The sequence below is a fragment of the Hyla sarda genome, chromosome 4, assembly GCF_029499605.1.
Source record: "Hyla sarda isolate aHylSar1 chromosome 4, aHylSar1.hap1, whole genome shotgun sequence".
Classification (NCBI taxonomy): Eukaryota; Metazoa; Chordata; class Amphibia; order Anura; family Hylidae; genus Hyla; species Hyla sarda.
Window position 1 is genome coordinate 67,698,878 of NC_079192.1, and position 13,518 is coordinate 67,712,395.

The 13,518-nt window shown below is 46.1% G+C and overlaps 1 protein-coding gene across 1 annotated transcript; it reads right to left on the bottom strand.

Annotated features, from left to right (window-relative positions):
* Nucleotides 1-221: 221 nt before the first annotated feature.
* LOC130368075 (cytochrome c oxidase subunit 5B, mitochondrial) lies at nucleotides 222-6,796 on the bottom strand. The gene is made up of 4 exons (XM_056571341.1): nucleotides 6,640-6,796; nucleotides 4,613-4,683; nucleotides 1,553-1,652; nucleotides 222-468 (listed from the first exon to the last, which is right to left on the bottom strand). The coding sequence occupies exons 1-4, from the start codon at nucleotides 6,734-6,736 to the stop codon at nucleotides 356-358; spliced, it is 381 nt and encodes a 126-aa protein (XP_056427316.1). The 5' UTR covers nucleotides 6,737-6,796; the 3' UTR covers nucleotides 222-355.
* Between the last annotated feature and the right edge of the window lie 6,722 nt (nucleotides 6,797-13,518).

Here is a 13,518-nt window from a genome sequence, read left to right on the forward strand (position 1 = left end):
ATATCGCACCAAATTCTGCTGTACGATTACCTCAGTATGATATTCCTGACTCCGTGACATTGGACGGGGCAAGGATACATGGAAATTAGGCATTTACAGTGTAAAACTAAAACACCTGAACCCAGGGCGCTGTCCATTGGTTGCACAAGGACTGATCCACAACATACCACACACTCACAAGCCCCTCCCCCAGTCAGCATGAATAAAGAGGAGACAATGTATAAAGGCTGGGTGCATGTATTATTGTATTACTGGTCCCCAGCCAAAGAGGAATAAAATATAACACAATGTAAACTTAAATTTAGTTAAAAGCACAGACTAGCAACAAGCAAGAGGAGAGGCTGTCATGTGTCCATTAGTGGTGGTGCCCGGCTGGTACCAGCTTGTAATGAGCACCGCAAGACGGGCAGCGATGGGGCTCTCCCTTGTGCACCCAGAACCAGACGACAGCGGTGTTCTCCTCCTCACCTGTGTGCAGAAATGACAGCCATATCAGGACAATAGAAGACAACACTACACACCTATTTATCACAATGGCCAAATTGTGACCAAGGACTCCATGGATGGGGCCACAGTGCAAGACCTAAAGTTTTCTTGCAGCTGTGAAAAACAGTGGTCAGTGTTAAAGGGGTACTCCACCCCTAGACATCTTGTCCTGCCGCTGGGGACCCCCGGGATCCCACCTGTTGCGGCTTCCGGAAACGCTGGAGGCTTTGGCTCCTGACCACGGTGATGTGAGATCGTGAAGTCACGACTCCGCCCCGTGTGACATCACGTCCTGCCCCTCAATGCAAGTCTATGGGAGGGGGCGTGACAGCCATCACACCCCCTCCCATAGACTTGTATTGAGGGGGCAGGGCGTGACGTCACACGGGGGCGGAGTCGTGACGTCACAATCTCACGTCACCGTGGTCGTGAGGCGTTTGGATAAGAGCCTCCAGCGCTGCCGGAAGCCGCAACAGGTGGGTCCTGCTGCCGAGATCCCGGGGTCCCCAGCGATCTGACATCTTATCCCCTATCCTTTGGATAGGGGATAAGATGTCTAAGGTTGGAGTACCCCTTTAAAGCTTTTTTCGGACTTAGAAGAAAAACCCTTCCCCTGTGTCCTGATAAGGCATACTATGCTCATAAAAGGTCGTCCCCTTTTTAGAAGCCCCCTGTACTAAATAAAGCATCTGCTGATAGCAATTGATACTAGGGGCCCCAGTCAGCTCTATATTAGAGGGCAACACACAATCTTAGAAACTATATACAATGCTTGTATATACAAGGCTGAAAATGACGTATAGCAGTATTAGATATGGAAGGTTATCACTGTGGGAACAACCAAGTCTTTTACCACATCCCTCTATAGAAATCCTCTCCAACCTGTGGCTATCCAGTGATTGTGAAACTACAACTCCATAACAGCTGGATAGCCAAAAGGATGGAGACAACTGTTGTGCAGTATATACATAACTTTTTAAGTAGCATACCCTCTTCCATGTGTCCTTTTTTTATGTTTTGATCATAAACCACAAAGCAAGAACATGATTCTGCAACTTGGACTTACAGATGCAACCCACAATCCTCTGGTTATTAATGGAGGGGACGATATGAGGGTCTTCCTTGGTCCCTTTGTAATGCTTAGGCTTCAGCATATTGTATGGATCCTGAAAGACGAAAAGATCATTTTAGTAAACAGCCATTATGGCAAAAGTGAATGTGAAAAAAAAAAAAAAAAAAAAAAATATATATAATATATATATCCTTTGAAATAATACTTTTATTTTATTAACCAAAATGGAAAATCTGGAATTACTTTGCTTATCTCTTTGATATTGTACAGGTTATGCTATAGTAACAAGCATTCACATTATTAATATGAGCATTGCTGGGAGCAATGGTTTACATATTCTATATGAAAGTGATCTGGATCATTTTTATATAATTTACATAAGAAATTAAATGAGCCCCCTGAATGCACATCTTCGCAAAACATTAACCGTTCTAATAATCTTCATAAGAAAACTATTTTTTTTTAAATAGAAATCATGGCTTATAAAATCATGGCTCTGCCCAAGCTGAAGCACAGGCATGGACAAAGTCCAGTAAAGTGTTTTAAGTCCCCATAAGGGACTTATATGCAATCATAAGAAAGCATACACTGTATAATGCTATGCCTATTGCATAGCATTATAACGTGTGATCGTCGCTTCACTTACTAAGTAACATAGCCAGGCTGCATCATTTGATTGGCAATCCTGCAGCCAGAGGCAGGTAAGAGGAGCCTCCACTGCCATTTTATCTCATCAATCCCCTACCACCATGTCTCGGGGGTCCAGTAAGCCCCCTGAATAAAATGCATGATGGTTTTTATACTTTATACACTGATCAGCCTTGATGACGCCATGTAAAAAGTTACTGACGGGCAGCAGTGGAATCACCACTCCCTGTCATTAGAGGTGAGTGTCCGGCTACGGATAGTAGCAGTCCTTCACTGCTATGAAGCAAGCACATCTCCTGCACTAACTCCATCGTCACTTAATGCTCCCGGGCATACATTTACATCTTCGTGTGTTAAAGGACAAGTATGATGATTAAAAACTTATCCCCAAGATAAGTTTTAGATCATGGAGGGGGTCCAAGTGCTGGGGCCCCCTGCGATCTCCTGTTTGGAGCCCTGGGTATCCAGCACAGGAGCGTGTCACAACCCTCGGCTGGAGCCACCACCACGCCCCCTCCAGACAGCTCTATGGGAGAGCGGTTCGGCAATCTTTGGCTCTCCCGTAGAGCTTTATGCTGGGTGGTGTGGTGGCTCCAGCTTCGGGTGGGGGTAGTGATGTGCTCCTGTGCTGATACCTGGGGCTCCAAACAGGAGATCATGGGGGCCCCAGCGCTCGAGCCACCCTGTGATCTAAAACTTATCCCAGACATTTACATCCTCTAGGGGTTAATGCATATTGGTCTCTGTCTCGGCGAATTATTAGAAGTAATTTTACCTAGTTACTAGAGATGAGCGAACTTACAGTAAATTCGATTCGTCACGAACTTCTCGGCTCGGCAGTTGATACTTATCCTGTGTAAAATTAGTTCAGCCTTCAGGTGCTCCGGTGGGCTGGAAAAGGTGGATACCATTCCTAGGAAAGAGTCTCCTAGGACTGTATCCACCTTTTCCAGCCCACGGGAGCACCTGAAAGCTGAACTAATTTATGCAGGAAAAGTCATCAACTGCCGAGCCGAGAAGTTCGTGACAAATCGAATTTACTGTAAGTTCGCTCATCTCGACTAGTTACCTTGCCCAGTTTTGTATTTATTTATTTTTTCTCTATTTGGTTAATTTGTTGGAAGGATGTTGTAGAATGTGCAAAAAGCATCCTTCACATGCATTTCATAAAATGTTCATTTCTTATTCTGGTCATAAATACCTTTATTGCAGTACTTTCTTGGGCAAGGGCGCAAAGTCCTGCATACTACAGTGCATAGTGTGCTATTGAAGCAGAGGTGGATGTCTATGCCCAGACTGCTAGCACAGGAAGCCGAACTGAAACGTACTGGATTCCAGCTCGGCTAGCACTGACATCAGTAGCCCAGGGGAATGTCAATCAATAAATGGGTATTAATGAAGTAGAGACTCAGCTCCATCCCAATAACTCCAGGAACGTGACAACATAGAGCAAGCACTGTCATTTAGATACTTTTTTGGAAAGAAAAAGAAATGGATGTTTTTATGATGGGCATGTGATGAACGCTCTTTACTTATTGTACAGCATACACCACAGGTTTATATACTGGTAACAGCTAGCCTTGAAGACAGTGTTTTCCAACCAGTGTGCCCCAAGTTGTTGCAAAACTAGTAGTTTTGCAACAACTTGGGGCACACTGGTTGGGAAACACTGTCTTCAAGGCTAGCTGTCACCAGTGTATAAACTCTCCACTCTGGGAGTTGTAGCCTTGCAACAGCTGGAGGTACACAAAGGGGTTCTCCCCTGGAAAAAAAAAACATTTTAATCAACTGTTGCCAGAAAGTTAAAGAGATTTGTAAATTACTTCTATTTAAAAATCTTAATCCTTCCAGTACTTATCAGCTTCTGAATGCTACAGAGGAAGCTCTTTTCTTTTTGAATTTCCTTTCTGTCTGACCACAGTGCTCTCTGCTGACACCTCTGTCCATTTTAGGAACTGTCCAGAGTAGGAGCAAATCCCCATAGCAAACCTCTCCTGCTCCGGACAGTTCCTAAAATGGACAGAGGCGTCAGCAGAGAGCACTGTGGTCCGACAGAAAGGATATTCAAAAGGAAGAGAACTTCCTCTGTATTATACAGGAGTTGATAAATACTGGAAGGATTAAGATTATTTAATAGAAGTAATTTACAAATCTGTTTAACTTTCTGGCACCAGGTGATAAAAAAAAAAAAAAAAAAAATGTTTTCCAGGGGAGTACCCCTTTAAGTGAATGGGACTGAGCTTCAGTATCAGACACATAAGCTACAAGATCCCCAGAGCTTTTCTGGGTCCTAGAGCCTCATTCAATCAACCATTATTTATATTATAATCCTAAGTAACCCCTTTTGTATAAATATAGCCATAAATCAGGCAACATGGGAGGTTAGCGTTACAATATATGACTTACATCACCGTGCTTCAATGCAGTAAGAATTTCTTTCTCCATACCGGTAGCCTGCTCCTCATCGGTGGGAATACCTGCAAAAAAGAGAATGGTTAGAGTTGCCCATCATCAGATTATATCCCATAGGTGTCAGCCATGTGGCTCATTGTCATTGGCTGTCAAAGCATGCTGGCAGTTGTAGTGTTGCAACAGCTGTAGGGCTGCAGGTTGAGCGCCTATTAGAGTACGTTCACATGAGTGGATTTTTTTGCGGGTTTTCCGCTGCGTATTTTTCAAAAGGGGGCGGGCTCTTCATGGATGTCCGCAGCAGATTTTCCGCGGCGGAATTTACTCTGCGGAAAATCCGCCAAAAGCCCCATTGAAGTCAGTAGGGACTGCAGCGGATTTTCCGCAGCGTAAATTCCACCGCAGACAGCCGAGAAGAACCCGCCCCCTTTCAAATACGCAGCGGAAAACCCGCAAAAAAAATCCGCTCGTGTGAACGTACCCTTAGACACAGAAAATCTCTATACACCATGCACAGCTAATCTACTTCTGGCTGTTTTTATGCATGTATATTATAATACAGCTGTCAGTTTAGGCCATTGGGACCGCAGTGGTAATATAGGCACAAAAATGCATCAGTGTTAATCTAGCGTGCAATCGGCAATGTATGGGTAGACATGAATACATTCAAGGTCACATCACAAGAGACTCAGTGTTCAAGCCGTGTTCTCTATTTGTTCCGCAAAAGTGCAACATTTTGGCAAAGATGGCCACCATCAAGCAACCTATTGGGGAGATATGTAATATGGCAAATTTACCATTCAGGAGTATGGAAAGCCAAATGACGACCTCTAATCCTTTGAATATTAGACTGGTGTAACAGTGAACAATGCCTAGGAGGGCGAATTGATGACAACCGAGAGGTTATCAATAGAAAAATAGAGCTAATTTATTTCAATAAAAGCACCACATCTGTCCTCAGGTCACGTGGGGTATTACAACTTGGCCCCATTCACTTCCATGGAACTGAGCTGCAATACCACACACAACCTTAGGACAGGAGTGGTGCTGTTATTTGATAAACTAAAAATTGTCCCCCATACAGCCGGCAGTAAAAAAAAAATAAAGATGTACATACCTTCCTCCGCTCCCCCAGGGCCTCCGGTAATCGTCTCGTCTCCGCTGCGATCCTCTTCCTGGTGGTCAACGAGTCAAACTGCACTCAGCCAATCACCGGCTGCAGTGAAGTCCGACTCGGCCGGTGATAGGCTGAGCGGCAGTGTGAGAACGCTTCAGGACACAAAATTCTTCACTACACCGGCAACTGCTGCCGGGGCCGAAAACGTCACACTGCCACTCAACCTATCGCCGGCCGAGTCGGGACATCACTGCGGCCGGTGATTGGCTGAGTGCAGTATGACTCGCCGACCGCCAGCAACCAGAAAGAGGATCGCGGCGGAGACGGGAGCGGGTTACCGGGGGAGCGGTGGAAGGTATGTACATCTTTATATTTTTACTGCCGGCAGTATGGGGGGACAATTTTTATATTCTGGAGTTCTCCTTTAACTGTTTTTCTAATCCTGTGTAACCCATTGGTCACCCAGCTTTACTAACCAACTGAATGGTATAGGCCACTATTGTAAAGCTTAGCAACAATGGCTCCCATGCGGTTACAAAACTACAACTCCCAGCATGCTGGGAGTTGTAATTTCCCAACAACTGGGGAGGAGCAGCACAGGATGGAAACCTCTGCACTAATTATTATGGGAGGTGACAGTGACCTACATTTACCCCCCAAATCTGACCTTGCACATACCCTAACCAGCACTTGTTTCCCTGATGGACGAGTTCATTTTAGCAGGATGGGGGGAGGTTGTAGAACATAAAACAAATTGAAGATGACCCCCATGACCTTTGGGCCGATGAATGTGGCTGACAAATTAGCATTATGGCACAGGCATCAGAACTGTCAGGATGGCACAGGGCACACATGTGGGCAGGGGTTACAATGAATGAAGTAACGTACCGCATTTGGACGGACTCACCTCCAGCAGACATATACCTGGCGGGGGCGGCCGCCCGCACGGCGCTGGTTCTGGTAAAGGCGCGGACAGCGCTGCGGAACAGTAACCTTGAAGCCATGATGATGTCGTCTCCTACCGGCGGCTGCACACAGAGGGCAATACCAGGAAGACGCGCGTCACTTCCGCTCCTGAGCTGAGTCACGTGACGAGGCGATTTCCGCACTGGCCGCTAGAGGGCGAGGGTCACGTGATGAGGTTTGTATAAATGCGTTCGCATACTCTGAGACGTTTGTATGTAGATGACGGCTGTAAAGTTATGGCGGGAGGAAGTAAAGAACGTAATGGCTTCTTCAAAGGGGTCATTCAGTACGTGAATCTGATCTATCCCTCACCTCTTAGCGCAGTGTTTTCCCACCAGACGAATAAAAAAATGCCAAGTGGGTTTGGCGTTTCACAATTCCCTATTGACTTACACCTAACATCTGACTGCAAAAAAACATGGGGGAGATTCATCAAAACTTGTGCAAAGGAAAAGTCGACCAGTTGCCCATAGCAACCAATCAGATTGCTTTTATTTTTTAAAAGGCCTCTAAAATGTAAAAGAAGCGATCTGATTGGTTGCTATGGGCAACTGGTCAACTTTTCCTCAGCACAGGTCTTGGTAAATCTTCCCCCATGTGGTTAATTTGGGTTTTTTTGTTTAAAAAAAAAACTAAACAAAAACAACAAGTGGAGAGTTCTTCTCACGCTGGGGTCATGGCTATTACCCATTTTGCACTCCCAAGAAATAAATCTAAAATACAACTTGCTTTGAAGTCTATGGGAGGAAAAGCACCAAAGTTTCCAGAATAAACACCAAAACTTCCACTGAGCCTAAGGGTCTATTCACACGGCAGAATTTCCGCTGCTTTGGTATTTGTCTATTGACTTTTGACATATGAATAGGTGTGGATATCATAAGTCAGTGTCTCCCAACTAGGGTGTCTCCAGCTGTTGCAAAACTACAACTCCCAGCATGTCCAGACAGGCAAAGGCACCCTGCTTGGAAAACAATGTCATAAGCACTTTTGTGCCAGTATATTGAATTCTTATGGGTGTGATTGATTTACAGTGTCAGGGTTCTGTTCAGGTTCCACTGGGTAGAATAGCGTATTTGGCGCAGTGCCATTAAACAGAAGTGCATCTCTCCCTATCTACTGCCGTAATGACATGCACAGTCTCCCAGAACTTTATATATAAAACTCTCTTCTTTCAAGAAGAAAAGAAGATATCCAGTGCTTGACTCGGGAACAGGTCTTTATTATATAGCCAGGGTAGACATACAGGTACACGGAGATATGTGACGCGTTTCGTCATGACTAAGGCTTGGTAATACATATCTCCGTGTACCTGTATGTCTACCCTGGCTATATAATAAAGACCCCTTCCCAAGTCAATCGCTGGATATCTTTTTTTCTTCTATTATACAAGCGTAGTCCACGCCAAGTCCGTGCGCCTGCTACAAAGGGTGAGCTGGTACCAACTTTGCTCTCTTCTTTCAAGTACCATCATTTAAGGGTGAGATTCAGAGAAGGTTCACAACTTAACGTGAATGTGTCATCAGAAAATGGCAATCACCTTAATCAAGTTTTTATGATAAACTTATTTTTTTAAAGAATTTTTCTCTTTTACTTATTTTAATCCTGAAAAATGAAGTTTCCATTCAGTCCACTAGGCCTGTTATCAAGTTGTGACTTCCTGTTTTGTCTGAGATGTAAGGAGGACGATAGAGATTTATAGAAAGTTATGTGGGTCACACAAATGGCAGAATATACATCCAACTGGCACTTTATTAGGACCTTTTGAGAGGTATGAGCCTAGGTCAGTGGTCGGCAAGCTGCGGCTCTCGAGCCACATGCAGCTCTTCACGCACTTTAATGCGGCTCTTGTGCGGTCGGGCCGCGGCGGCCGCCCATGCACACTGGTGACATACAAGGGCCTGATACTAGTATCAGGCCCTTGTATGCAGAGCAGCAGCAGCCGCATAGTGCCGACCACTGCTGTATACTAAAAACCAGGGTGCCTCCAGCTGTTGTGAAACTACAGCTCCCAGCATGCCTGGACCGGCAATTGCTGTCCGGGCATGCTGGTAGTTGTAGTTTCACAACAGCTGGAGGCCCCCTGGTTTTTATTATACAGTATTAGTTTTTACCTGCTCTGGCCGCCCCCCACCTGCAGGCGCACACGGGAGCTGGCCCGGACAGATAATCATAGGTTTTCCTATGCCGGACATCCCTGTGTCCCAAAAAATCTTTTCGGGACATAAGGATGTCCACGGGTCACTAACCATTCCCCGCCCGCCGCGTGTCCTCCTCCGGTCCTCCTGCGGTCTTCCTGCGATCCTCCGCCTCTCTATGGTTGTACGCACGGGACCTCAGTGTCGTCCCGTGCGTACAACCATAGAGGCGCAGGAGGACCGGAGGAAGACGCGCGCCGGCCGGAGTCTGGTAAGTGACCGGCGGCACGTCATCTTCAGTGTTCCGGTCACCGCTCCTCCGGACCCGGCACCTACTGCTATGGTCCATAGGCCATAGCAGCAGATGGTGACCCCGGGCCGGAGGAGCAGTGACCGGAACACTGTGGGGGGGCAGTATACAGACATACAGCCTCCAACCGTACACTGTATATGGCTGGAAGCTGTATGTCTGTGGGGGGGGGGGGGGGAGCTGCCTACCATTGTGGGGGGAACTATACTGCCAACTATTGTGGGGGGACTATACTGCCAACTATTGTGGGGGGAACTATACTGCCAACTATTGTGGGGGAACTATACTGCCAACTATTGTGGGGGAACTATACTGCCAACTATTGTGGGGGAACTATACTGCCAACTATTGTGGGGGAACTATACTGCCAACTATTGTGGGGGAACTATACTGCCAACTATTGTGGGGGAACTATACTGCCAACTATTGTGGGGGGACTATACTGCCTACCATTGTGGGGGGAACTATACTGCCAAATATTGTGGGGGGACTATACTGCCAACTATTGTGGGGGGAACTATACTGCCAACTATTGTGGGGGAACTATACTGCCAACTATTGTGGGGGAACTATACTGCCAACTATTGTGGGAGAACTATACTGCCAACTATTGTGGGGGGGAGCTGCCTACCATTGTGGGGGAACTATACTGCCAACTATTGTGGGGGGGAGCTGCCTACCATTGTGGGGGAACCATACTGCCAACTATTGTGGGGGGGGAGCTGCCTACTATTGTGGGGGAACTTCCTAATATTGTGGGGGGGGGGGGGAGAAGCTGCCAACTATTGTGGGGGAGCTGCTGACCTAATGTGGGGGAGCTGTCTACTATTGTGGGGGAGCTGCCTACTATTGTGGGGGAGCTGCTGACCTAATGTATGTGGGGGGACTGCTGACCTAATGTGGGGGAGCTGCCTACTATTGTGGGGGAACATGCTGCCTACCTAATGCGGGGGGGAACTATATTGCCTACCTAATAGGGGGGGGGACTACAAGGTACCGTACATCACAGTAGGAGGGGTAGTCTTATACTGCGAGTATATCCTAAACTCTATATTTTAACTGTGAAAGTTGGAGGCCGTCTTATACGCCCAGTCGTCTTATACGCCGGCATATACGGTGTATGTGAGGGGCACATGTCAGGGGGCATTATATGTGGGGGCACATGTCAGGGGGGCATTATATTGTGAGGGGCACAGGACATGGGGTATTATATATAAGGGGCACATGTCAGGGGGGCATTATATATGAGGGGCACATGGCAGGGGGGCATTATATGTGGGGGCAAATGACAGGACCCCCCTTCCCTGTCATGTGCCCCCACATCTTATAAAAACTTATTGAAACTAAAAACAGTGTACCATCCTATGTATTTTCGGTTTTAAAAATGTGGCTCTCAAAATAAATTTCAATCGTGGTTTTGGCGAGATTTGGCTCAGTTGAAAAAAAAGGTTGCCCACCACTGGCCTAGGTAATGGTTGAGATGCCAGTCAAAGAAGACTGGAAAGCAGCATAGTACCAAAGTGATGATGGGGGGGGGGGGGGGGCAATAGTTCTAAACCATACAGTAAATTCCTGGGGTGCAAAAACACCCTTAAAGTGTTCCAGTCATATCACAGAAAATATAATGCTTCTATATGTTACTCACTAGGTCATTATTACACCTTTTTATGTGTTTAGCTTCTGTATTTGGCTCACAAATCCCTCTGTTCTGCTGCACACTCATTCTGACACCCACTTCTCAGAAAGGGGTGTTTCCAAGGCAAGTACTGAGTCCGCCCTCACTAACCATGCATTCACTGAGTCTGCTGTGCTGTGCTAGGTCTCTTCCTCCAATCACTGCAGGCTGTTATGTAACCCCCTCCTCTCTGTTTTCAGACAGTAGTCTGTAGGGGTGTAAGAAAAAATCAATTCACTCGATTATCGCGATTTTTCATTTGGCGATACTGTATCGATTCAAAATATTTTTGAATCGATCTTTTTAGGGATGTGGAATTCGTATCTCCCGACGCCAGGGACATGCAGTTCTGGGCGCTGGGCAGGTGAATTTTTCCAGCTCGTGCAAGCAGGGCCGGACCTGACAAGCACGGCAGCGCTCTGGGTGTATGGAGCGGGCTCCCGACTCCTGCCCGCTTCGTACTCTGCGACCCCTGGCTGATTTCAGTAGCCGGGGGCCGCCCCTAATGGGCAGCATGCGGCGATTTCCGCAGCTGGCTTTTAACCCTTTAGATCGCCGCTGTCAAAGCTGACACCGGCATCTAAAGGGACCTGTGAATGCTCCCTGGTGGGCTAGTGGGGTGGATCTCCACCCCATAGCGCAATCGTGGACGGGCAATCCACTGTGGAGGTAGCCGGAGGGCTTACTTCTGCTTCCTGCTGTCCCGTGGCTCTGTCATTGATAGAGCCTGGCTGGACCAGGCTCTATCAATGGATCACAGATCAATGGAGTTCAATAGAACTCTATTGATCTGTCTGATAAATCTAATGATTCCTCCTAAAAGTCTCATAAAGTGTATAAAAAAAATTAATGTTTTAATAAAAGTTTAAAAGACACACATTAACCCCTTCCATATTAAAAGTTCAAATCACCCCCTATTCCTATATAAAAACATGTAAACATAATAAAAATAAATATATTTGGTATCACTGCGTGAGTAAACATCGCAATATACCAGTTTTGAGACAGAATCGGGATATATCGCAATATATCGTATCGTGAACAGAATCGGGATATATCGTGATATATATCGGGATATAAAAAAGTTATAGGGGTCAGAAAATGACAATTTTAAACATACATATTTTGGTGCATAGTTATAATTTTCTTTTAAGTATGGTAGTAAAATAAAATAAAACCTACCCGAATTAGGTATCCTTGTAACCCTATGGACCTACAGAATAAAGATAATGTGTCATTTTTACTGAAAAGTGCATTGCGTAGAAAAATGTACAAAATGGCATTTCACCCAACAAATAAGTTCTTTTGTTTGTTTCGCCACAGATTATGTTATAAAATAAGTGATGTCATTACAATGTACAATTGGTGATGCAAAAAACAATCCCCATATGGGTCTGTAGGTGCAAAATTGAATGCGTTATGATCTTTAGAAGTGCAGGAGGAAAAAACAAAAGTGAAAAAAACAATATTGGTCTGGTCCTTAAATTGGCACTGTCAGATAAAAAAAACTTTTGATATGTTGTAAAGCAAGCATGTCAAACTCAAAGGCTAACATGTGGCAAAAAAACAAGGTTTAAGTTTATGTGGGCCGCATCCAAAAAAAGGATGTAGTAACGCCGGCCCTTGAATTCTGAGAGCGTGACGTTAGCAAACGTCAATACAAGGCCCACACATTAGGTGCAGTATAGTTCCCCCACATTAGGTTGGCAGTACAGTTCCCCCACATTAGGTTAGCAGTACAGTTCCCCCACATTAGGTGGGCAGTACAGTTCCCCCACATTAGGTGGGCAGTACAGTTCCCCCACATTTGGTTGGCAGTACACTTCCCCCACAGTAGGTTGGCAGTACAGTTCCCCCACATTAGGTTAGCAGTACAGTTCCCCCACATTAGGTGGGCAGTACAGTTCCCCCACATTAGGTTGGCAGCACAGTTCCCCCACATTAGGTTGGCAGTACAGTTCCCCCACATTAGGTTAGCAGTACAGTTCCCCCACATTAGGTTGGCAGTACAGTTCCCCCACATTAGGTGGGCAGTACAGTTCCCCCACATTAGGTGGGCAGTACAGTTCCCCCACATTAGGTGGACAGTACAATTCCCCCACATTAGGTGGGCAGTACAATTCCCCCACATTAGGTGCAGTACAGTTCACCCACATTAGGTGCAGTACAGGTCCCCCACATTGGGTGCAGTACAGTTCCCCCCACATTAGGTGCAGTACAGTTCCCCACATTAGGTGCAGTACAGTTCCCCACATTAGGTGCAGTATAGTTCCCCCACATTAAGTGCAGTATAGTTCCCCCACATTAGGTGCAGTACAGTTCCCCCACATTAGGTTCAGTATAGTTCCTCCACATTAGGTGCAGTACAGTTCTCCACATTAGGTGCAGTATAGTTCCCCACATTATGTGCAGTATAGTTCCCCACATTATGTGCAGTACAGTTCCCCACATTAGGTGCAGTACAGTTCCCCACATTAGGTGCAGTATAGTTCCCCCACATTAGGTGCAGTATAGTTCCCCACATTAGGTGCAGTACAGTTCCCCCACATTAGGTTCGGTATAGTTTCCCCACATTAGGTTCGGTATAGTTCCCCCACATTAGGTGCAGTACAGTTCCCCACATTAGGTGCAGTACAGTTCCCCACATTAGGTGCAGTACAGTTCCCCACATTAGGTGCAGTACAGTTCCCCACATTAAGT